The 25,921-nt window shown below is 51.1% G+C and overlaps 1 protein-coding gene across 1 annotated transcript; it reads left to right on the plus strand.

Annotated features, from left to right (window-relative positions):
- Positions 1-192: 192 nt before the first annotated feature.
- Positions 193-18,214, plus strand: AARS2 (alanyl-tRNA synthetase 2, mitochondrial; the record flags this gene model as incomplete). The annotated part of the gene is given in 22 exon segments (XM_009696360.1): positions 193-381; positions 1,336-1,481; positions 2,286-2,480; positions 3,017-3,161; positions 3,606-3,751; positions 4,056-4,164; positions 4,966-5,004; positions 5,749-5,860; positions 6,414-6,541; positions 7,266-7,413; positions 9,811-9,980; positions 10,977-11,090; positions 11,503-11,540; positions 11,542-11,623; positions 12,260-12,397; positions 12,806-12,915; positions 14,010-14,118; positions 15,519-15,641; positions 16,320-16,430; positions 17,274-17,357; positions 17,466-17,576; positions 17,972-18,214. Coding segments are annotated over 22 exon segments (2,712 nt in total), but the record flags the coding sequence as incomplete, so codon positions are not given.
- Between the last annotated feature and the right edge of the window lie 7,707 nt (positions 18,215-25,921).

The following is a 25,921-nucleotide window of genomic DNA, read 5'->3' on the forward strand; positions in this document are numbered from 1 at the left end:
GCGGCCCGTCTCGGGTGACCCCTTTCACGGAGGTCTCTTGCGGTGGGATGGGCTCCCGCCTGGGCTTACCGCACCGCTACCCTCCCGTTCGCTTCTCGTAGCGCTCTGTCTGTGTTTCAGGAGCCCCAGGCACAGTCCCCAGCATCCGATGGTATCTAGCAATAGCGAATGTCTCTCTGCTTTGATTTCTAGTTCAAGCCCATTTTCCTGGGCACGGTGCACCCCCGGAGCGAGCTGGCACAGCACCGGCGGGGGGGGGACAGCCAGAAGTGTGTGCGTGCAGGAGGGAAGCACAACGATTTGGAGGATGTGGGCCGAGATACTTATCATCACACGTTCTTTGAGATGCTGGGGAACTGGTCCTTTGGGGATTACTTTAAGGTGAGGTGATAGGAGCGAACCCTATCTGGGGGGGAAGTGCAGCCTTTCTTTCAGAGCTGTGCTGTAGCGCCTGAGGACTGTCTGCAGAAGACATTTTGGTAAGCTCCAAAGTATTTCTTGGGAGCTCTGTGGCCTGGAGCAGAGGTAGTCAGCTGGTGTACTGATTCACTAAATGTGCCCTGCAGGCTGTCAGAGTACTCAGCCTTTCAAAGCTGTGAACAACACCTCCAAATCCAAGTTCCCCGTGTGAATGCCAGTGTTGACCATTTAATATGGTGAAAAGACGTTATCAGTTCATTTGATGCTTGTTACTAGAAAGTTTGAAAAGGGAAGAAGGATAAAGTATGCTAGTTTTTATGCTAGTGAATACATTTTTTCCTTGGAAAGAAAATAATCCATGCAAATCTGCTGCTGAGCACGTGGGTGTAGACCCTACTGTGATCCTGAAGGTCTCCCAACAGTTTAGGAATGTCAGTTTTCCACAGGCAGCAGTGAGCTGTCTTGCTCACCTGACCCTTATCCTGCTCTTTGCTATGTGCCTTAAAATTGGGAAGGGAGAGAACAGCTGAATTTAACTTCTTTGGTGTTTTCCTTGGAAAGAAAATAATCCGTGCAACTCTGCTGCTGAGCATGTGGGTGTAGACCCTACTGTGATCCTGAAGCCTTGGAAAGAAAATAATCCATGCAAATCTGCTGCTGAGCACGTGGGTGTAGACCCTACTGTGATCCTGAAGGTCTCCCAACAGTTTAGGAATGTCAGTTTTCCACAGGCAGCAGTGAGCTGTCTTGCTCACCTGACCCTTATCCTGCTCTTTGCTATGTGCCTTAAAATTGGGAAGGGAGAGAACAGCTGAATTTAACTTCTTTGGTGTTTGATTCCCATTCTAAAGAGCCTTGCTGCATCACTATGCATCCTGGATTACTGTGCTTCATTTATGTTCCCTGCCTGCTCAGGACGAAGCATGTAGCATGGCCTGGGAGCTCTTGACAGAGGTCTATGAGATTCCCAGAGATCGGCTCTACGTCACCTATTTTGGCGGAGACTCCTCATTGGGGCTGAGCGCAGATGAAGAGTGCAGGGACATATGGCTCCGCCTGGGGTAAGTTTGTTAGAGAAAAGAAGAGATTCTGACAGATGCTGACATTTCAGTCTTCATAGTCTCCCATTTACTCTTTAGTTGATGAGAATCAGATGTAGGGGCCAAAAGTTGTGTTTCAAACTCATTTCATTTCTGGTTTGTTTGGGCTGTTGAAAGTCAGCTGGACTCCGAGTGCTCTGGGGCACTTGACCTTTAAGCTGTTTCTCAGATGATGTTAGTCTGGGGGGCTGCGTACCTAAGACTGGCTGGCCTGGATGAAGTGTGTGAAGGATCTCTGATCCTTTACTTCCTCGCTTATCATGAGCTGTGGAGAGTACATTCTCTGCTGAAAGCTAGCAATGGCTGCTTCAGTGTGAGGATGAAGCCATTGCAGAGAATACCACTGTGCTTTGGGAGCTTGTTCCAGGCTGTGGGAAGGCTTTGAACCCAAGGCAGCCAGCTCTGTGCCACTGCTGGTGTTCAGCCTTGTCCATTGTGGTCAGGTCTTATCTCTGCTGGAATTCCCTCCAAGGAGGAAGGCAGCTCCACAGACCCAGTGGAGAGCCTGTTCTGTCAGCAGGAGCCAGACTCTGTTTGCCAGCCATTCTGGGCAGTTAGTAGGGTCCTCTCTGGTTTGGTCCAGCTTGTTCCTGCTAAAGAGAGTAATTCTGTGTAAACAGAAGCAAAGCCATCATAATGTGTTTGGTTACTGAGTTTGTAGTAGTCAGAAAGGATTCCTTCCTTCCAACTTTCTCTGTGATCTAGGCTACTGTGTGCTTTCTGTGCACACCCCAGCGCTGTCACCTCTGTTGTTTACCTTTCCAGGGTGCCTGCCAGTCACGTGCTTCCTTTTCCATTGAAGGACAACTTCTGGGAGATGGGGGACACAGGTCCCTGCGGTCCCTGCTCAGAGATCCACTATGATCACGTGGGTTGTGGCAGAAATGCTGCGGCACTGGTGAACCAGGGCAGCCCCGATGTAGTGGAGATCTGGAACCTGGTCTTCATGCAGTACAGCAGGTACCAGGCATCTGATCTGAACTCCAGAGCCTTTCCCCCTTGTCTGACTCCAGAGTTGTACGTGTATATTCTCAGACCTCTCACTGCTTTCCAGGAGGTGGCAGTACAGGAGCAAGAGGGAACCTGTGGAGATGTGTCCAGTGTGGCTCTTAGTCCCTTTTGTTTCATTTGTCCTGTCCTCGTTCAACCTCTGCTGCCTATTCTTCCTCACTGCTGCATCCCAGAGGTCTCTTGAGGTCTGCAGCAGCCCAGAGAAACCTGCAGAAGGAGGAGGCAGCCTTGGGCCCTTGTTCAGGGAAGGCGTATTTCCCTGCGTTAGTCTACCCTGACTATCTGATGGTCAGATTCTGGCTGCCTGACAGTGCCAAGGCAGGCTGCTGTTAGTCTTGTGTCCCTGAGCTTCCTTTTGTTGGGTCACCTGCTGTTTCCATCCCCTGTCGCTCTCCTGTTCTCTTTGACTCACCTGCTCCTTTTCTTTGCCCCTGAACTGACCCTTGGTTCTCTTTTGCCTTTTACTTTTCCTGGCTGGCTGACAGAGAGGTGGAGGGGAATCTGCTTCCGTTGCCGCAGCACCACGTGGATACAGGAATGGGCCTGGAAAGGCTGGTGACAGTTCTGCAGAACAAACGCTCCAACTATGACACAGATCTCTTCACTCCCATCTTGGGTGCCATTCACAAGGTGACAGTGCTTCTGCTTAAAGTCACAGCTAAGTAAAAGCTCCTTGAATGCAGACTGCTTGCCTGGTACCACAGTACAGCTTTCTCTACACATTACTGTGTGGTATTTTGAGGTAGGAGGTTTGTCCAGCCAGATCCAGAGCAGCATTGAAGGGAAACTGGGGCAAATTCAGGGTTGGAAATCTGCTGGGATATCAGCACTGCTGATCTGGTTTTCCTCCAAAGTATTTTAAATTCCTCAGTGCCAGGGCATTGGCTGACCAGGCTTAGGTACAGAAGTCTTTGTAATGCTCTGGAAGGATTTCATGAGTACATCTTAGATGCACAATGTCCAGAGTTGGTTGAGAAGCATGATGTCAAGTGTAGCTGTCTACCTTTTGCATTGAAACTTTTTCTTCTGCAGCCATTAATTTCTGCTGATCTACCTCCTTACTTTCTCTTTTAGGGCTGCGGGGGGCCTGGATACCAAGGTCTGGTGGGGGATGCTGATGTTGGGCATGTGAATATGGCCTACCGTGTGGTGGCAGATCACGTGCGCACCTTGTGTGTATGCATCACTGATGGCATCTACCCAGGCCTCTCTGGAGCAGAGTAAGGACATAACGAAATGGCATGGGGTGGAGAGAGTTAGGTCTAGAAAGGAATATGGACAGCCAGGGGAGAGGTTCTGGTGTGGGCCCAAGATAAGAAGTGCATGAGCTTTGGGGAGGCAGGAGGGTGAGAGCCTGGAAGAGGTTCTGATCTGCAATCTGATCCGTGGGTGGGTATAGAGTGTGGGGAGCAGCTGGCCTGTGTCAATAGATCAGGCCAGAGGAGCTTGGGGAGTGTGTGGTGGATATGGGAGCTGGGCAGGGATGCTCACATGGCTGCCTGGTGAATCCTGCCCTGGTTTCAGACTGGTGCTGCGTCGGATCCTGCGCAGGGCTGTCCGCTTTTGCTCTGAAGTCCTTCATGCTCCACCTGGGCTCCTGGCCTCTCTGGTACCTACTGTAGTGGAAGTGCTGGTGCGTAAAAACTGCTACCTTGGGAGGAAAAAGAGTATCACACATGTCCTATTCAGCCCCACATCCGTTTCCTGTATGCTGTAAGGAGACAATCTTGGATGTGAAGCTGCTCCAGGAGGGTGTATCTGGTGCTGTGCATCACAGCAGTGAAAATCTCTTGTCTCCAGATCATTTGTGGTGGGAGGGAGGGGGCCTAGTGTGACTGGCGGTACAGTCAGCACAAGTGTGTGTGTAAGTGTATGCAAGTGCACGTTGTTTCCCGAGGGCAGTGGCTTCCAAGCTGTCGTATCTGGTTAAAGCCATCTGAAATTGGTCCCTGTGAGTACTAACAGCGTCCTAAAAGACAATGCTTTTTTCCTATTGTGAACGGATATGTTTGCCAAGAGATGCTGTGCATGGGCTTAGCAGAGGCGAGTCACAGGAAGATAGCCAGGAGATGGCCATTGTAAGTCCATGTGTGAATCTTCCCCTGTGTTGCTGTCGCTGGGGCTCCTTTCACACTCACCTGCCTCAGAAACCTTTATAATGCTTGTGGCATGCTGTGAGATCGTCTGAGAAAGATGCTGAGGATATTAGGAAGAATTTCTCCACTGTAAGAGTGGTTAAGCATTGGAACAGGCTCCCAGGGAGCTGATGGACTCACCATCCCTGGAGGTGTTCAAAAAACGTTTAGATGTGGTGCTTCAAGACATGATTTAGTGGGCATGGTGGCGTTGGGTAGACAGTTGGACTTGATGATCTTTAAGGTCTCTTCCAACCATAACGATTCTATGTTATCACTAACTGAGGCTCACTCCACAGGGAGATGCCTATCCAGAGCTGACAAAGAATGCAGACCAGGTAAGCAATGTGGAATCCCCTGGAGAGAAGCACCATCTCTCCTTAGCTTTGTGAGGCACTGCTCTCAGAGGCAGAAATCAACCCTTCCTTGGGACTTAGCTGGAGGAATTTGCACAGCCTCCTCCATAACCGTGTTCTCATGGGTGGGCTGAGATGTGCTGGGAACATGTTTTTATCCTTGGCATGAGAAGTATCTGTGGCAGATTTCCTTGTGAGAGCTCTACTAGATCCTTACCAGGAACTGCTTGTCCTGGTACAAGGCAGATGTTGCCCTAAAAAAATCTAGAGTAGCTCTTTTGTTGAGTGGAAGTACAGCCTGTCCTGGCCTGGGAACTCTTGGTCCAAAGTGGATTGGTGATTTAAGGCTAGTACTGGCTTGCTTCTGCAGACAGCAACTGTGACGAGCAATTTCTCTGGCTGTTCTGGCCATGCAGTTTTAATTGAGTCACAGATGTGAATGTCTGACAGGGAGCACTTGTCAGCTTGAAGCCTTTCCCAGGTAGCTGATCAATATTTCCTTGATAAAAATGGTGGTAGGAGGCACAGTGACTTTGGCACTGTTGAGTAGTGCATCAGAGTCATGTTGTGATGGATCCTTACGGAACAAAAAGGCTGGCTCAAGCAGACGCAGTACTCCTGTTAGATGCCTGCATGATTTGCTTTGAGCTGACTGTAGCAGGGCTGAGCTGAGTTGGGGAACTCCCTGAGGTGTTATGGCTAACCCTTCTTCTGATCCTTGGGCAGATCATGGATATCATCAATGAGAATGAAGCTGCTTTTCTGTCCTCCCTCGATCGTGGGAGACGTATCATCGAGCGGACAGTACAGCAGATGGAGCCCTCCACAAATTTCCCAGGTGAGTCTCTCTCCTTTGACAAGCTGCACTTAAAGATGGTTTGATCCAGGTCCTCACAAGCATTGCAGTCAAAACTGGTGGATGTCTGCCTCTTCCACGTTTGCAGTGACCTTCTAGCCCCAGGTGGAGGAGCAGATGTTGCTCCTTTCTCCAGATTGCAGTTGTTTTCTAGTACTTTGTTCTCACAACAAACTAGGCACCAGGCAAGTTAGAAACATTCCTTTGCTGCTTTATTGACTGATTAACTAGGTCCTTATAAGACACAGCTGAAAGAAGGAGCTCAGGACCCAACCAGCTCAGCTGCGTGACTAGATGTGCTGCACTGAATTTTTGCAGGGATGGGGCTGTAGGGCATCATTAATACTCAGTCTCATACAAGAACAACTGCATGGCTTCTCTTCTCTTCCCTTTCCCGTTACCAGTGCAGTTGCACACAACACAGGTGAATCCAGTTACCAAGGCACACACTAGATTGGTCCCATCCAAGCAAATCTTGAGATGTATTTGCTTTCTGTGTTCATACAGAGTTCATGTCCTCCTTTTTGTCCTACAGCTGAAGTAGCCTGGTATCTCTATGGGAATTTGGGATTCCCTCTGGATCTGATTGACTTGATGCTTGAAGAAAAGGGAATCAGTTTGGATTCAGCTGGTTTTAACACACTTGCTCTGGAAGATGCAAAGGTAAGAGGGAGACTCACCTTGTCAGAACAATTCAGAGCCTTCCCTATCTCCTGTGAGCATGGAGGCAGAATTCTTTTCACTGCTGAGGCTCTTCACATGCACCACAGGGCCATGTGCCTTTTCCCTGAAGGGGAAGCGAGTCTGAAATGGCAGTGGGGTCACAATGCCTTTGCTTGTGGGTGTGGGACTGAGAAGTATTGGCTGGCAGTTCTCTTCAGATCAGTAGACGTGTTTTATGATGCTGACTGTTGCTGGAGTGAGGGTTATCGTAGAATTATATAGGTCAGTCATGCAGTCCAACTCCTCGTGCAAAGCAGAGCCAGATTAAATAGCCCAAACGGCAAGGGATTTATGAAGAGTTTACAAAATCTCCTTGGTCTCTCTAGTGCTGAAGACTTGCACTGCTCCCTCCTACCCCTGTGCAGTATTTGGTTCAAGGCCTTGCTCTCCTAAGCTTTAATGGCCTGGAAGTTTTACAGCTACGCAGAAAGCTGTGCCACGGAGGGTTGTGTTAGCTGTTGCTTATGGCCTACCTCAAGGTGGTACTGAGTGCTTGTGAGGTTTGAAGGAGTGAGCTTGGTTTAGTAGTAGCCTTCATCAGCCTGGATCTAAACAAGCCTTTTCCAGGAAGGTGGAAGAAGTTGTTCCTAGCCTTATAGCTCCAGTTATCAGTTTGAGTACCACCAGGTATCTCCCATCTAACTGTGCCTTTGCTCTGCTGTAGCGGAAGGCTGGTGGCCCACAGGCAGGGCAGCTGGACACAAACACATGTCTCGATGTGCACTCGCTGGCTCAGCTGCGGAGCAACAATGTGCCTGCTACTGATGACTCTCCAAAGTACGCCTACACACTTGGGCAGCACGGGCAGTACGGTAAGTGGCCAGGTCCTGTCTGTAAGGCAAGGTCTGCTGGAGGGACTAGAATCCATCACAAGACCGCCTTTACTGCGCAACCTCATGCATGCAGAATATGTATTTTGTGGTTCAGACCTGTCCACCTTGCTGCTGCATCTTTTCTCTACCGCTGTACCTCATCCCAAAGTAGATGCTTTTCTTATTTCTGTTGGTGTGTCCCCGCAAAGGCTCTGGGCTGGTGACAAGGCTGTGAGCTCTAGGTTGGTATTACTGTGCAGTGGTGAAGCGGGGACTGTTGATTTCTACTAGAGATGAGTCTGTCCCCAACAATTAGGCTTCTGGGTGTGAATGCTGGTGAGAATGAAGAATAATTATGCAAAGGGTTTAGGTAGTTGTCTGAAGCTCTGCACTTGCTATTTCTTTGGCAGAGCACTAGATGCCAGTGCAGGCTTTTTATCCCTTAGGATAACTGAGGTTGCTGATGCTCTAGGGGAAGCATAAAGCTAAACCACAGAGAGCAAGAGGTGATGTGGCTGTCACAAACAATTAGAGATAGCTGTGTACAGCCAGCTCCCTTTTATCCAGTGTGCTGGTGGCAACCCACGCTAAGCAGTAAGCGAGGCAATTCAAGCTATATATACACTACAGCAAGAGCACAATGGAGGAAAAAAGCCCAGCAGTGAAGTTGGCTGAAATCTGCAAGCTAGAACTGTCCCACCTCCTCAGTCTCTGAATCATGGAATTCAAGTTAGAGGGGATCTCTGGATGTCCAATCTCTTGACCAAAGGAACATCAGCTTCACAGTCAGAGCAGGTTGCTCAGAGCCTTGTCCATTTATCTTTAAGGACAGAGATCCCACAGCCTCTGTGTTCCCTGTTCTTTATCACTCTTAGTGCGAAAAGTTTTTTTTCTCTACGTACAACCAGAGTTTCCTGTACTTTAGATGTAGTCTCACAAATGCTAAATAGGTGTGAATAACCACTTTCTTTGACCTGCTGGCTATGTTTGTGTTCATACAGCCCAGCGGGCTGTCAGTCTTCCTTGCTGCAAGGGCACCCTGCTGACTTGTGTTCAGCTTGCTCTTGAGGTTTCTTTCAGTCCATTTCTGTATTCTGCTGAGATGCCTCTGAAAAGCAGCCCTGCTCTTCAGTGCATCAACCAGTCTGCACCAATTCGTTGCCATACACAAGCAGGACATGGGTACATCCCATCTTGTCATGGATAGACGTTAATGAAGATGGTAAATGGTGTTGACCCTAATATCAGTCACCAAGTAGCTCTACTAGTAACTGAATATCAGTTGAATATTAACTATTGAGCAATTCCCTGTAGGGCCAGCTGCCCAACCAGTTGTACACCCACCTTATGGTCCACCTGTCCAGTCCATGTTGCCTGAATTTGGCTTCAAGGAGCCTCCAGGAGAGCATGTTAGAAGCTTGCGGCATCAAGGAAGGTGACATCCCTGTTGTCCCTTGTCCACCAAGTCTGTCATCTCTTCATAGAAGGCAGGCAGGTTTGCCAGGCTTGCAGTGTAGCGAGATGCAGATGTGTCTGTGCCACATCTTGTTCTATCAGGCTCACGTAGAGCTGTCACCGAAACTTCAGGGAAAAATAAAACTCTCTAACACTGTAATTTTAGTATTAGAAAGCATTTATTTTGCCGCCGAGTGTGTGGGGGATCACTCCTCCTAACACACGCCAAATATCAAAGCTATTATTTATCTATACAAATCATACATATTCATGTTAATTCTAGGAATTTTCTTCCCCTATTCAGAAATCATTTACGTATGCAAAGCAGTACATTTTATAGTCAAGCGTGTGCATACAATTCGGGGAATGGTCTTCAGTGTATGCAAAGCAGTACATTTTATAGCCAAGCATGTGCATACAATTCAGGGAATGGTCTTCAGAGATTCTCTGTTGGTCGTTTGGGGAATAGTCCCTCTCTCATTTTAACCTTTTATGGTTATAAGTCACTTAAGAACATGACTCGAGGGTTGGCTCACATCCTGCTGGCATGGTTAAATGACTTGTGATCAGGTATACGCAGATGTTCCTATTGATACGGATGTTTCTTCACTGTTGAGCAACCCCAAATAATACTGCTTGGTTGGGTTTGAGCAATCTTAAAGAATGCTCTTTCTTTAGCTGTCTGTGTCAGAGCCAGATTGGGCATCCCTGCCTGCTTACCTGCTACTCAGCAGGTCTGCCACTAGGTAAGTGAGGGGTGACTTAGCTCCAAATAACAGATCCTTTGTCCTTTCTGCTCATAGCTGTTCCTCTCCTACTAAGGCCAAGGGAAGTGCCAGCTTTCAGTATAGACTGGGTGTTGGCAGAGTTGGCATGGGGAAGTGACCCCTTCTTTCCTGTTGCAATCTGCACTAATTGCTGCCATCTTCTTCCCCCTGACAGAGTTCAGCCCGTGCCAAGCCACTGTCCTGATGCTGTACAGAGATCAGTCTCTCCAGAAGGAGATTGGGGCAGGGCAACGCTGCGGTGTCATCTTGGACAGGACTAACTTCTATGCAGAGCAGGGCGGGCAAGCCTCTGACCAAGGCTACATGATATGTTTAGGACAGCAGGTAAGACCCTTTGCTGCCTGAACCCAAGGCTGCCATGGGTACTGAGGCCAGGCAGAATTCCCCAAGTAGTGGGCTGTTTTACTATGTTAATGTGCAAGCTGCTGACTCTTTGACAGTTCTCTTGGCTTTGCATCAGTGTGGGTGGGGTGAAGGAGAAGCAGCAGTGACTTCACAGAGGTGTACTTGCTGCTCTGATTGTCTCTCTCAGCCCTTTGCAATTTCGTCTTGCTGGGGAAGACTGTAAAGTCTTCTTGGGTCTCTTCATTGTGCTGCACTCTCACCAGCTGGAGTTGCAATGCGGAGAGAAGGCAATCAGTGATCAGAGAGTCTGTGAGCTGAGTAACTTGTCTGTGGCCAGTCCTGGATGACTGCAAGCAGTGCCTAACCTGAGACCCAGTGCAAAAACTCTTGTCCCTCCCAAAAGTATCAGGGAGGACCTCCACTTCTGCAGCATGTTCCTTTAACCTTCCCAGAGGGAGAGCTTTGACCCTCTCCTAGGAAGTTACATGGGGTGCAGCTTTTTCTCCTTCCCTCATTCCAGCTCTTGAGAATCACCCCTGGGTGTCGATGCTGCCTTTTTAGCCTTGCAGAATGTGATGGTCCCTTGCTCAGCATTTCTCCCCATGCTGAAGTGGGGATCGAGTTTCTGTTGCCAGCCCAGTGAGGCAGAAATGGCACCTTGGATGCCTGAGATGGGTGTCTTAGCAGCTGCTGTCCATTTTCTCATGGACAAGCATCCTTGTTAGGAAAATTCATCAGCATGGGTGGTGTTACTGCCACTGCAGCCTCAGCACGTTGTGCAGCAAGTGGCTGGGTGCAGAGAAGGTCTGAGACACTGGTTGCATTCACAGTAAGCTTCTCCCTGCTTTTCTCACCCCTTCCCTGTCTTTTAGGGATCAGCGAAGGTTGTGTTTCCCAGTTGGATCAAGCAGGCATGTAGCACAGGTGTCTGGATTTTCCTTGTGTCCTAACTCATCTTTCTGTCTCTTGGCGCAGGACATACTCTTCCCTGTAGAGTCCGTTCATCTTTGTGGTGGTTACGTGGTCCATGAGGTTACTGCTGTGGAAACACTGCGTGCTGGTGACCAAGTGCAGCTCTTTGTGGATGAGGTGATAACTCTCTGCTCTTAACCTTTTCCCAGCCTTGCTTTGAGAGTCTTGTGATGTCCTGAGTAACCTGGGCACAGCAGAGCCTTGTCACTTGTATTCCTGAGACTGCTCTTCATCATGATGTGCAGTGGGAGGGACACCTCACAAGTGACTGTAATCTTCTATGAGCCATTTATCTGTCCAGAGGTATCCAGCCTACCCTTCCCTATTTTACAGAGGTGATCCCATGGGAAACGAAGTTAGATCTGCCCTGTGACATAAGTTAATCTGACAGCTGTACTACTCATTGTTTCTCCCCCCCATCTTGTTCCATCCCCTCACATGCAGCCTTTCCCTTATCTCTTCATGCTGTCCCCTGCTCCGCCAAGCTGTGGAGAACCAGAACTCCCTGCCAACTTGTCTGTGCTTTCAGGCCCAGCGGCTGGCCTGCATGACGAACCACACCGAAAAACCGCCACGTCCTGGGGGATAACACACAGCAACGAGGGTCCCATGTGACAGCAGAGCGGCTGCGCTTCGACTTTGATACCAAGGTGACTCTCGGCTTCTGCTTGCTTGTTCTCAGCAGTACCAGTGTCCCAGTACTGGCCTTCTCTCCAGGGATTTTTCTCCTCTCACCATAGTCACACCTTTAGAGACAGGTCATGTTTTATCTGAGCAATGAAACTTGGCTCTCTGGGTGTGACTGGCTCTGCTTTGCATTGACCTGACTCTGAGCAGGGCTTGCTGAGTGGATGAATGGAGGTCAGAAGGGAAAGAACTTAAAAACGCCAGTGGTCATGGAACTGACCTGAGGGGTGTAAAGGGGTCTTTGAGAGATTCACCAGCTTGGTGATGCTGTCTGTGCTGGTCATCCAGGTGTGAGTGGTTGGGAACTGAAAGCTGTTGGGTCAGGCTGAGCACTGGCCCTGGTAATTTGTCAGTCGTTGCAGCATCTCTCTTGAAGAGTTTGATTGATGCCCTTGGATCAAAAATCCTTATCGCTCGTGGGAGGAGGGGGTGGGAGAGTCACAGTGCTCACAGTTCCCTTTTACAAGTAGGGGACATGAGATGCAGTGGGAGAGTGGTGTGCCCAAGCTGAGTTGCCTGGGGGCCCTCCCAAGTTCTCCCTCCTTTGTTCTGTACCTCTCAGGAGGCTTCTCCTGAGGGTGGCTGATTTACTTCCTCAGGGCCCTGTGACTGTGGAGCAGCTGCAGCAAGTAGAGCAGGTGGTCCAGGATGTGATCAAACGAAATGAAGTTGTGCATATGGCTGAGGTCCCCCTCACGCTGGCAAGAAGAGTTCAGGGACTCCGTGCAGTGGATGAGGTATGACAGGATGGCAGCGCACATCTTCGTGAACCTTCTCCTTCAACAGGAATCATCTGGGTCTCAAGAGATGTTGACACAACAGGTTTCTGCAAGGGAACTGACTCCCAAAACTCAGGAAGAAAAATAAGACAGAGATGAGATCTCAGGACACTGTGTTGTAAAACGTGGAGGCTGGTGATGCGTAGGCTTTCTGCTCATTTCTTTGAACCAAAAGCTTGTAGTGTTACCCAATTGTTTCTGTCTCCTCATGGTGGCCGGTTGTGGTGGAGAAGCAGTGCTCCCCCTGAGTCTGGAGCTGCTCTAGAATAGGGGAAAATGAGGCAGACAATGGAAGCCATGCAGTTAGTCTGTAAGTGCCCCTGAAGGACGGTGTTGTTAGCTGCTGATCCCTGTCTCCTCTGTCAGGGGTATCCAGATCCAGTGAGGATAGTGTCCCTGGGGGTCCCTGTGGAGAGTGTGCTGACCCGCGACTCTGAGGCTGCAATGCAGACCTCTGTGGAGCTCTGCTGTGGGACGTAAGTGACTTTTACTTGCAGTCAGAAGGTGTGGTTGTGGGCACTGATGGCTGAGGTAGAGATATTCTTGCAAGCTCCACTCCCTGTCCCTGTGTAACTAAGTTTACTCACAGGAAAAATCTTGTGAGGACAGGATGGGCTAGTTACAAAGTTTTGGAAGTCCCAGGGTGAGAAAACTTTAGTGAAATGCAAAGCATTTTTCCTTGCTTCATAGTCTGAAACTGATCTGGAAGCCGCAGGGCACCAGCAGAGAGTGGGAAAGGGGTGTGTGGCCTGTCACAACAGAGTTACAGTGCTTCGGCTTTGGGGTTGCAGGAGGCCTGGGGACCCAGCAGGAGACACAGACAATTGTGACACTGATTATTTTAATTAATTATCTTTGCCATCTTCTTCCTTCAGCAGTAATGAGGTAGAAGAAGAGTTAATCAATCTTAGGACAATGCTGACACAAAAAAACCCAGGAATGAATTGGCCTTTGAGCAAATACAGCTGAAAATGAATGATTTTCTAGTCATGAGATCACTCTTGTGGGAGTAGTGGGACAAGAAACTGCATGGGAGTGGAGATGATTGATTCTTGTGAAGCTGTCTGAAATGATTACTTGTGGTAACAGAACCTGGGACACTGTACTTGTTTCCATATCCAGTGTTGAATAACCAAGAAGGAAAGGGGAGGTTGTCAGTGCCCTGTGACTGGAGTCTACTGGCCAGTCTGTGAGCTGGCCTGGCAAGAGAGTGGTGGAGTTGGAAGAAAAAATTACTTTCTAATTCAGTAGCAGCTGAGTAGAAAAGAAAAAAATCCCAGTTCATCTCACTGCTGAAGGAGAGGAGAGGAAAGCAAGGCAGAACTTGGCTGTTATGCACCATTTGACAGCAGCCTGCTGGGCAGGTAGCACAGAGGTTCCTCCATAGTAGCCTCAGCTCTGCTGTCTCTTGCCTGATGGCGTGCCATCAGGATTTTAGGGATGGAAAGGGATTGATGCTATTGGCTCTGGGGAGAGGCTGCTGGACTTGAGACTTTTCTAAAAGGAAAGTAGGCTTCCTGATTTCTGTTCCCAGAGAGCAGCTTGTTCCTATTCTCTGCTGACTTTGCAGGCACCTTCTACAAACAGGAGCTGTGGAAGATCTGGCCATCATCAGTGAGCATCAGCTTGTTAAAGGGATTAGCCGTGTCATTGCAGTGACAGGGGGACAAGCCAAACAGGTAAGAAAGGGGGAACTGAGGTTTCTGCCATGTCAAGACAATGCCAGAAGGACCCAACTTTGCAGGTTCCTGCATAGGCAGTTAGTTTCCCTCTGCTTTGGCTGGAGGCTCCCTGCTGTGCCTGATCTGTCTTCCTCCTTCACCCCTACCCTCAACTCTGCTGCTGTACCTCACTATTCACCTCCACTCCCCCTGTCCTAGTCTCCTTGACCTTCATTCCTTCCCTCGAACCCACTTTTCCAAGATAAGAACTTGGCACAAAATGTCAGGAAGCTTCTGGACTATAAATTTCAATCCCCAGGTTGATATTTAAAGGTGTATCCTTTGTGCTTTGGTTTCACCTCCTGCTCCCCTCCTGCCTGTCACAGTTGGATTGGCACTTCATGATTACAGGGCTCTGGCCTCATTCCTACAGCCCTTTTACTTCTTTTCTGTAGTCTTTTTCCTGCTAAACTGTGGTTCTGGTCTGGCTGGGTCTGTATAAAAAGTAAGCAACCTACTATTGTGTCTGTGAGATTGCTCTGTCCTTTGAGTATCTGGAAGTGTCAGGGGACCCGCAAGCTTGCCTGCTTGCTTTAAAGCTGCAGTCAGAGGAGGGTGACTTGCTGTCAGTGGAACCGAGAGGACTAAAGGCAAAGCCCACCCATGCAAATCTGTTGCTTTCTGGCTGGCTGTCCCCTGTGCATCTGTGTCCCTAGCCAGACTTTTCTTCATGCAGAGGAATGAAAAGCTGCAGGGCATGTCTGCATGCTTTGCTGGAAGTGCTGACCGGGAGAGCCCCCAAAAGGAGCTGTGTGCATGTGTTAAATCAGACAAGGGAGACTGCAGGCATGAGGGAGTGACTTGAAACAAGGGATGTGTAGTCTAGCTAGGCAGGGCAGTCCTCACTGTCCACAACTTTTCTTAATTTCCTTTTTTTATATTAATGGTGGCATTGGTGTTGGGGAAAGCAGTAAGAAATACACCAAGATAGCTGAACTCAGGAAATACACTTGACCAGCTGATGAGGTTTTTTTAGTTTTAGTGTTTTGTTTGTTTCTTCAGTCAGTAGTTTCAAGATTGCATTTGCTAATGAAAAAAAAAGTACTAAGAAGTAAACAGGGCTCCTAAGTTTTTCTCATTGAAATCCTGATTTGGTGCGAGATACTGAGGAAACATAAATGCACAGCAGCTTGGTCCCCTGGATGTGACCATCTAACGTTGGTGGCAAATCTAGAGAGGAATGTTCTATTTCAGAGTCTCTTGAGGACAGTTGTTCTTTAAAGCTTCTGTAGGTGTTTTTCCACTGGATCCTGAGCAGCACTTCAGTATTCGTGACCCTGCTGCCTCCTCACTTTCTCCATCCCTGCTCATTCTTTCTGTTGCTGCATTTGAAGCATTCTTTCTTTCCATCTCTCCAGGCCCGGGAAGTAGGCCAGTGCTTAGCTATGGAAGTGGACTCTGTCTCCCTACGAATGAAGCAGAGGAGCACCTCTATTCCTGAAATGCAGAACCTCTCCAAAGAAGTGGGCCAGTTGACCAAAGTAAGGGTTACACTCCTGTACAGAAAGATCCCAGCACGGGCTGTATACACTTGAGGCATGTGACTTCTTCCCTGCCAGGTTCACATCTTACCATGGTCAATAGCAAGGGCAGGTTGCTACCTGCTGTTGCCTCTTTGATCACAAAGATTTCTACCAGTGTCTAGGTGTCTCTGTTGCAGATGACCTGCTGCCAGAGGGGACATGAGAGAAGGCAGTGGTGGGGAGGGTAAAGCAGTGAAAAAGGGTTCCCAGGCTTTAGATCATAGAATCGTAGAATCATTATGTTTGGAAGAGACCTCAGAGATCATCAAGTCCAACCATATACCTGATGCCACCATGTCTCCTAAACCATGTATGGAAGTACTACATCTAAACGTTTTTTGAACACCTCCAGGGACGATGACTCCACCACCTCCCTGGGGAGCCCGTTCCAATGCCTAACAACTCTAACAGTGAAGAAGTTCTTTCTAATGTCAAGCCTGAACCTCCCCTGGTGCAACTTGAGACTGTTAAGATGCCTAGCTAAGAGAGAGCTACACACCACAGTGACTGGCTTGGCTGATCACATAGGGATATAGGAGGGTCTGGGAAGAGGTCAGGCTCCAGCCTGACCTCCCGGAGAACTAGCAGTTTATGTCTAGGTAGTTTAGTGTCCTTACACAGCAAATTGTCTTGCAGGTGGTGGCTAGCACTGCAATGCCCCAGTGGCAAAGAAAAGAACTACAGACCATCCTCAAAGCACTACAGCGAACAGCCAACACAGCCATCAGGAAACTGGAGATTCAGCAGGTACTGTGGCAGCAGCACCCTAACTTGCAGCCTGCAAATAGCACTGTGTGGCATACACCAGTGGACCTGGTGTCTCTGTCACACTTCACAGCCACTCGATCACTAGGGTGCCATTAGAAAGCAGGTACAATCACACACGGTGCAACACAAACCCTGTGTTGGGTTAATTTCACTGGCATTAACCAGGGCCATCATTTAAAATGCAGTGAGTGACTGACTGGGATTTTGGCACCTGCAGAATCCCAGTCTCTGCCTGTGAGGATGGAGAGCACTTCTTGCAAACACCAACAGGTAGATAAGCATCACCTCCTTGTTTATACATGGAGAAGATGAGATGGCTCTGACAGTGGGCTTTACAAGGTTATACTGTAAGACTGCAGCAGGACAGAGCCTTTCTCCCAGTCATATGGATGTTGCTGTGGCTTCCCACTGTGTTTGCATTCTGCCAATTTACATTAAAAGCCCTTTGCAAATGCCTGTTGGTGACTTAGTGTTCTCAACATGACCTATCCTTTTCTTAAAGTAGGAGATTCTTGCCACAGAAGCCTTCCTGAGACCTGTGGCGATGTGTAGGTCCAGGAGAGAGGCTGGGGACCAAACAGGTCACTGTTCCACTTTTGACATGGGTTCATCTCTTCTTGCTTTTGAGAAAGGACAGTTGTACAGGTCTCCATGTGGAGATTGCATTGTGCCCATTTTTGACTTCTACTAACATACGTCTCCCCTCTATCCCACAGAGCAGCGCTTCCATTCCCTATGTATATATGTTCCATGCATATATCCCCATCCAGCCCACCCTGTGCCATCTGTAGCCCCTCAAGTGCTCTGTGTTTGCTCCTCCAGGCTGAAGAGAAAGCACAAAGCCTGCTAGCAAAACATTGCAACCGACCTGTTATCATTGATACTGTCCCAGCCGATTCCCTCTCTGTGAGTAATCCTGCCGCGCACTCTAAGAGGGGGCTGCTGAGCTCATTTTCTGCTGCATGCCGGTCTCCTTTGCTGTAGCCTGACCTCTCTTCTCCCTGCCTCTCCTAGATCCTAATGAAGGTAGTGAACCAGCTGTGTGACAAGTCTCCTGGCACATCAGTCCTGCTGCTCAGCCCTCAGGCTTCTGGTGAGGTGCTCTGTGCCTGTCAGGTGTCCAAGGTAAGCAGAACCCTGGTAGAGACATGGGGAACCTGTCTGCAAAGGAGGACTGGACCCACCGCTCAACAGGTCCCACTTGAGGCTTTTCCAGGGATTCTGCCTAGTGTTGGTGGTTAATCACATGGGGTAGGACCTGAGATGACCATACTGGGACCAGATAGTGCTTTCAGTCTCTGCTGTGGGCACAGATATCCCTGGATCCTCCAGGCCATGTTTTCCCAGGGGCAAGACACAGCATTAACATGTAAGCTCAGCCTTTGTGGTCCTCATGGTCATGACTGCCTCAGGTTAGCGAGGGCCCAGGCTGGGTGAGGAGAGGATGTTGTTACCTTTCTTTATCCAGACTGCAGAGTGCTCCACAGTCCGGATGACTTTGCTCTGTGTCTCTTACTCAGAATTGTCTCCCCATGTTCTCCGCTGCTGATTGGGCTGTGGCTGTCTGTACGCAGATGGAAGGGAAGGCGGGAGGCTCTCCCATCGTCGCTAAGGGCAGCGGAAATGCCAAGGGCATGCAGGGAGCCCTGACTACTGCACTGGAGTTTGCTCAGAGTAAACTCTGATGCTTTGATGACTGGACAGCTGAATGCACCCCAGCTGCAAGCTACGTGGACATTTGATGCAGAGCGCATACTCTGCTGATCTGAAAGGTTTAGCAACTTCCATGCTAAACATCGCTGCAACCACTGCATTGGAGCACTTGGCTTCTGACCGTCCAGGATCGGCAGAGACCCCACTCCTGATCCCGGTGACAGAATGATGCTGCCTCTTCTCAGCATGAGCATATGGGGACTGAGCCTCGGACAGCACTAGTTGCAACAGCAGATCCTGCTTCTCCAGGAACAGTGAAGTTCTTGCCACAAGAACAGCACAGAGGCTCCGTGAGACCATGGGGAGATGGCACAGTGCTATCCTAAAGCCATTAAAGGGTAGAGAGTGTCTGATCCCCTGATGTTCCTTGTTAGCTGCACCTTTTTCTCTGCTCAGTTCTGTCCCTGCAGCCTTGCAAGTCAGCATGCACTCTTGTCTAAACAGGCCCGTCCTACTGCGGAACTTGCGATGCCCCTCTGATTAAAAATGGTACTATAATTTAGAAATGAGAAGTCCCACCCTGCAATGGGTAGTGCTGAAGCCAGTCCTCAGTAGTGAAGCAGGAAGGGAACAAAATCATCCCAGCCTCCACCTCTTTGCTTTGGATGGATGTTCTTAGCCTTGTTTCTTCCTGCCACTGCCTTGTAACTCCTTCCTTCTCACACTGCCTTCTGGCCTCTTACTTACTAGCACCTACCTAAAAACCACTATGGATCTGGTGAGTTGTGTGAAAGGGAACTGTTGCTCTGTTGCAGCGTGGAACTCCCTGCAGCAGGACACTTAGCCTTGAGGTGAGTAGGTCTCTCTCCTAAATTAGTCGGTTTTCACGAGCACTAGCAGACCCAGCAAACTCAACTGATAAAGATATTTCAGACTTCATTGTTAGTAATGTCTAGAGCTGGCCAAAGCACCGTTACTTTAGATATGGTATTGCCCTAAGTAAAGGGAGATAACAAGTAGTAGATGAGGCAAAGGTGCATCAGGATAGTGATGCAAGCAGGTTTCACCCTGTGAGAAGCAACAGCAGCCTGACAGGGATGAATTTCACCAGCAGGTAGGGTTGCCTGGCACTGTGGAGGAAGGTGGAGGAGGCAGTAGCTGCATGCTTTTGGGGAGAGGGGGAGGAGAGGTGGAAGCACAGTGACACTGATGGATGGGGAGCAGGAAATGGCTGTCACGTAGATAAGGATTGCTCAAGAGGATGTAGTGGGGAATGGCCCAGTCTCCTCGTGTGAGGCTTTCACCACTTTTCTTACCTGTTTGCGTGAGCAGGAGAGGGTGAATAGCTGCTGTGAGCAGAGCCTCCTCTCCCTGCTCTCTTCAGTGAACAACTCACCTGGGGGAAAATGGGAGGTGGACTTAGAGGCAGTACTAGAGACAAAATCTCGTATGTGGTCCCTAAGGCTTAATGTAGCTCCTACTCATCTTTGCAAAGTGCCAGGAGCTGGTTTTGCGCTTGGGTAAGTGCCAGATATAAATGTGAGGACTCAGAGGCAGAAGGAATGAAGAGCCTTTAAGGGCTGGTGGTGTTCCCCACTGTCCTCCTCTGCTCCCCCAAAGCACTGACAGCTTCAACTGCAGCAAGAGTGGAGACCTTCAGCCCGTCATTCAGTAAATGCTACTACTTCCAGCCAGGGAGCCTACAGTGGAGCTTGTTGCAGAGGGGACTGTGAGCCAAGGTCCCTGGGCATCTGCCCCTGCTGCCAGGAGTGCAGCTGTCAGAGGGGTGCCCAGACCCCTTTCTTTCATTACCCTACCGGGGAGGGGCAGATTGCTGCTCACCCCAGAACCTGCTTGCATTCCTGTGAGCTGTAGCAGAGTAGCTCACTGCTGTCTCAAATTTCTCTCCATTTCTGGATGTGGAGGTGCTGCTGGTGGTCGTAACATCTCTGCAAAGAACCTAGGCACAGCAGAGAGCTGGAACATCCAGCCTGGCCCTTTGGGGACGTTGTGACAAGGCTGGTAGGGTGCTGGAGAGGGTGTGTGAAGTCCCCAGGGACGGTTTGTGCCATCAGTTGAAAGCAATGTTAGTGCCTGGTGTTGTGCGGCTCCTGGGTCTCACTTGGACCACAGCAGCACCAGATGCAGGGAGGGGAAGGGGTGCTCTGTCTTACAAAAGCACTCCAGAAAGCTTTTTTGCAGTATTACTGTATTAACAGCTGCTACAGGAGATGATGTCTCCTTTTGGTATTGGAGAGTAGGTGTGAGGAGGAGGAGAGGAACGCTGGGTTGAGCTGTTCCTGCACTGTGCTCCAAAAGCAGAGCCTGAGCTTGCCAGCAGCAGCCTTCCAAATTTAACCCCCTTTGGCCTGATTTTGTAGCTTAAAACCCACTGACCCCTTCTAGACTTTTGCCCAGCCCCTTAAGGAGCAGGGGTCTGTGTGCTGCCCTTCAAGGTAATGCCTTTACTGATGGGGAAGTTGAGCCCCTGCCACCGTTCCCCCAGGGCTGCTGCTGCAGAGGCAACCGGAGCAGTGGCTCTTGGGGCCATTGGAAGAAGATCCATCTCTGCTGCGGGAGCTCTTGGGCTTTCAGCACTGCACAGGGGGTGAGCAGCAAAGGCCTGACGGCTTGGCCCCCCAGCTCTGTTCTTCCCCTCCCATGTCCCATGGGAAAAGTGGCTTCATGCTCTCAGGGTGTCAAACCCAGCCCGACAGTGAGAAAGAAGCCCCCTGCTCCCCAAGCGGAAGTACTGGGCGAAGGCTTAAGGACCCTGCAGCCAATTCTAGGCCATTTGGGGAACCAAAAGGTGTTAGTTACATGACAATTGTTACAGCTTGGCCAAGCGATGGTGGAAGGTGGGTGATGGGAAAGGCCCACCGCAGCCTCACACTGCACGTGTGCCAGCCAGCAAGGGTTATAGGGCCCCTGAAGCAGGGAGTGTCAACGTGGCCATCCTGCGTGGGGTCTGTGGGTGGTCTCGGGTGATCACTGCAGCCAGGCTTTCCTGCATGGTCCGGTGTGGTGGGAGGCTGCTGAGCACCAACTCCCCCAGCTCATCAAACAGTTCTGGTGGTGGTAGCAGGACATCTTTGAGCAGGGAGCACTAAACCACCTGCACAGCCCTCCCCAGCTTCTCCGTGCCCACGGCTACCTGCGGGATCAGCTGAAAGACCTGCTCAGACTGGGGGGGAACTGCTCTGCGACTGCCAGGCACCATGGATCCTATACCATCTCCACACCAGTTTGGTATCCATGTTTCTCAATTTCTGCACTTCCAGCTGGAACCCCAGCCCTTTCTCTGCATCTGCAGCAGCCCCAGCACTCCCTGCACCTCGGGCTGCTGCATCTCCTGCACCACCTTTCCATAAACCTTAAAAACCATGAGCAAGCAGGGCTGTAGCCTGCTGGGATGGTTCTGACTCTTCTGCCTCAGCCAGGGCAGTCTTGGGGGAACCTTCCAGGTTGGAGCCCATTTTTTTTCTCCTTTCCTGCTCTTGGCCTTTCTGGGCTTGAAATTCAGTATTTCCCTTCCTCTTTCTGTGGTCACAGCATAACCAAGCCATGATCTTACTAGGTCTCATAAGCTCAGTAGCACTAAACCTGCTCTGTAATTGAAGGAGAAAAAAGGTCTTATCCTACCAAAGGGTAGTTCTGTGGTGCCTGTGTCACCCCAGGCTGGTAAAGTGGGTTGCCGCGGTAGAAATGCAGGTTTTTGAGCTGCAGCCATGCCAGGCTATCACTGATCCTAGAAGAGAGCATTTCCTGCTGTTCTCCTGGCAAACCCCAAGTGCGCAGACTTACTTCTCGTCCTCCCCTTTCCCCACCGCAGAAGGACAATGCATTCACATCCCATGCTGCAGCCACCGTAGCTGCCACATTTCTGCCTGGGACAGCCTGCGTTTCGGCGGCAGGTCAAGCAATGCTCAGCTGGGAGGGCTTCAGGAACAAAACACGAATTTTAAATAAAGTTCTCTGGCCAAAATAGCAGCCTACATTCCCTTGCGGTCATCAAGGGTCTAAGGTGTGAGCAGCACCCTGGGCACACATTTGCAACTCCAAACGTACGCACGCAGAAGGGATGGCAGGAAGCGGGAAACTAATTAAGAGACGATGATTTTTTTGCCGTGAACAGGTGCTGTCAGGTTGGCAACACCTCCGTAAGTCCAGATGGACCCCGAGGTCCCTTCAGGGCATGTGCAATGCAAGGGCTTGCCAGCACCAATCCCAACTACCTGACTTCGGCAAAAGGGGAGCAGAAAGTACTTGCTTGTCTCTTCTCGCCCACTTTGCTCCAGGAGCTTCGTTCTCGATAGCTGGGGCTGCGGAGCGAGAGGCTGGCATGCAGTGACTGTGAGCAGCTCAGCTCTCCCAAGGGCCCCCTGCCACCCCGAGCCCTGGGGCAGGCTGCTGCAGGGACCTGAGGTGAGCTGCTGCACCCCGAATCCTGTGGGAGTCACTCTGGGAAGGTGCTGGGATTGTAGCGGTGGGAGCGGAGTTGCAGAGGATGCTGAATGCATAGTGAGCCACGGGCTCAAAAGCCATGGGGCTTGGTCCCTCCTGGCTGGAGCCGAGCATCTCCCAGCCAACGCTGAAGGTAACGCAGTATGTCCAAGCTGAGCCCTGCAGGGAGGGAGAGCAGCTCAGGGGCTGGTGTGGGGAACCAGAGCACAGCTCCTCCCTTGCTGGGACACCCCATCCCTGCCACTGGTGCCTGCCGGAGGTGCCCAGTGGGACCCGAGGAGCAGCTGGGGTGTCCCCAGCACCCATCCATCACTGCTACCCTCCCTTTCCCCAGGGACAGCAGCAGTGGGTGTGCTCCCGACTCACAGCTGAGCATAGTGCTGAGCATAGCACTGAACCCCCCCAATCCCCGGGCTGAGTTGCATCCCTGGGGACCCCCTGCATGTGCAGGGACACCCTTGCACACCAGCGCACACCTCCCAAGCACCTGCTGTAAGGATCTGCACCTGCACTTACACAGATCTCCCTTTGCACGATTTCATGTGTGATTTCCCTCGCACCTCTTGGACCAGGTTGCCCAGAGAGGTGGTGGATGCCCCATCCCTGGACACTTTCAAGCTCAAGTTGGACAGAGCTTTGAGCAACCTGATTGAGTTGAAGATGTCCCTGCTCGTTGCAAGGGGGTTGGACTAGGTGATGCTTAAGGTCCCTTCCAACCCAAACCATTCTATGATTCTGTGTGCATAGCGATAGTGTGCACCAAGCTAGTCATGTCACACGTGTAACCCAGAGATGTATGTGTGGGTTTCTGGGTTGCACTTGTAGGTTCTCACCACCACTCTGCCCCCCAACATGGGCTCCCCACGCCCACAGCAGCCAAGCACCCATGCCGAGCAGCACCCATGGGTGGGCAGCTGCTGCACAGCACACACAAGGCTGCACTGGTGAAGCCAGAGCATCCATGGCGAGGTGGGACATCCCATCCCTCGGGAGCAGCTCAGGGCCACCTCGAGCTGGTGCTGCCGCTCACCTTCTGCATCCCAGCTGCCTGGGAAAGGAGGGGATGGCTCCGCGCTAGAGGTGTTGGGCTGAGGGACGGGCAGCGGGTTAGGGCACGTGGGCAGGGCAAGAGCAGCCCCATGGCCAAATTGCCCCTCCAGCCCTGGGCCCCCAGCTCCTGGGAAGCATTGCTGGGGAAAGAGCCGTATTTCCACCATGGCAGAACACTGTCGGCAGCGGCGTGCCGAGAGCCCGAGGAGGCAGGAGAGGTTCCACGGGGAATCCCGGCAGCTCGCCTTTGCCACATGCCCTTCGCGGCCAGCCGGTTCCCTGTGCGAGAGCCCTGGTGCCTTGCAGTCGGCTCCTCAGCTTGGATGGCAGCTGGCATTTCTGTGCCGCTTGCCAAGAGGTGCGATTTGCTCAGCTGCAACCCAAACTCTTCTCTCCTCTAGAAAACGCTGGGAAAAGCCATGGGGCTGGGAGGAAGGGCCCTCCATCCTTCCCACAACCACCCCAACCGCTGTTAGGAGCACCCTGAGGCCATCCTCCTGACCCGGGCACAGCCCAGAGGAGGGAAATTGAGGGATGAATTTTGATTGATTTATGGCATGCTGGGTCTTAGTCTACCGGAGGGTGGCTGGTGGGGGCCCAGGACGTCAGCACTGAGAGTCTGCCAGTGAGGGTGCCGTGGTGTTACCCGGTTTGCATCCAGACCCACCACCCAGAGAGCCACACGCTGCTGCGTCCTCCACGCGCTGCAGAGCCGCTCGCCCGGCCGTCGTGCAACCAGAGCAGGCTCCCAGGGGGGAGATGAGCACGGCTACACCCAGAACCAGCCCCAGACATTGGGGTGCTGCTGCCCACCACGTGTAAAGGCTCGCTTGAGGCTGGGGTGGGGATGGAAGGAGACCCTGTCCTGCAGGGTCTGCTGTGGGGGAGACTGGGAGGGGCTCCATCTCGCCTGAGTCCATATTGCACCCAGTGCCTGTGTATTACTTTTGCAAACTGGGGGAGTTTCAGACTAAGTTGTGACACAATCGCTTAAGACTCCCATGGGGGCTGCCAACCTCAAAGTCCTGCTGCGATTCCAGTCCAAAACCCTTCCTGTGTTCCCAGCTGGCTGTGGGATCCCTGTCCCAGAGCTCTTGCCATCAGATTGTCTGGTCTTTCCAGGACGCTCTACCCAAGCATGCTGCGAAAGTCCCTGAGGCTACGCAGCCACTAGGTTACTATTCCAGTCCCCAACCGAGATCTCTGCATCTCTTTCTAGTCCTTGCCCAGCCTCGTTTCACACACTTCCCTCTTGCTTTGCATCAGAGGTTGCCTGGGCTTGAGCTCCAGGAATGGGAAGATAAATCCAAGCCTACATAGACCTTCTTTTCACATGGTGAAGAATTATTTACACTCGGGTTGGGATTTGCTGCTCTACTAATTTTGTTGTCTCCTCGTTTGCCTGTTTGTCCCACATTTCAGATGGCATTCCCTCCCTCCCCCTTCCTTCCCTCGCTGCCCCCACTTGCAGATGTCTTTCCTCCCTCCTCCTCCTCCTCTTCCCGACTGGTCCGGTTAGGCAGGTGCAAGAAGAAGATGCACAAGGAAGATAATCCATCAACTCAAATATCACCGAGTTTGACAGAGAGAGGGGGAAAGAGATGCAAAACTAAATGACCTTTAAAACAAGCGAGCTCTCAGGTTCCCTCCCCCATGCAGAAGCAGCTCCTCTGCTCCGCTGTAACCTTCTCTTCCCTGCCCCAGCATTTATTTATAAGCACCATCAATAATTAAGAAGCTGCCCGCTTGCCTCGGCTGCGGTGTTGACAGAGAGGCATCGCTGATGTTTCCTATCTCAGCCTGGCTGCTTTGCTCACTTGAGCTTTTCATTTTCTTCCCCTGCCTTGTTAGAAACACAGGAATCACCCACCTGGAAGGGACCGGAGGTCCGGAGAGCCAGGAAAGCTCCCCCGGGAGTGACCCGAGAACTGCCGGCTCTCCCAGCCCCGCAGTAGCAGCAGGGGCTGGGATGTCTGGGGTGTCCCTGCTACGGGGAGCACCGCTCTCTGCCAGAGTCAGGCTCCAGGAGAAGAGACCCCCTTGTCCACATCCGAGGTCCGGGGAGCTCCCACGCTGGCCGTTCCTTGCTGAGAAAACAGCAAGCGAGGGCTCTGCCGCTGGGGTCCCCAGCCCCAGGGGAGCAGCATCACCCTGGGCACCCATCCAGGGAGGAGGAGGAAGGAGAGATCCTCCAAGCAGCACAGCCAAAAAGCACAGCCAAACGGGATGAGTTGACCCTAGCAGAGATCTTACGGTAGAGGGGTACAGCTGGACTTAGAAATCGGGGATGGAAGGCTTTACAT

The sequence above is a fragment of the Cariama cristata genome, unplaced genomic scaffold, assembly GCF_000690535.1.
Source record: "Cariama cristata isolate BGI_N322 unplaced genomic scaffold, ASM69053v1 scaffold2703, whole genome shotgun sequence".
NCBI lineage: Eukaryota > Metazoa > Chordata > Aves > Cariamiformes > Cariamidae > Cariama > Cariama cristata.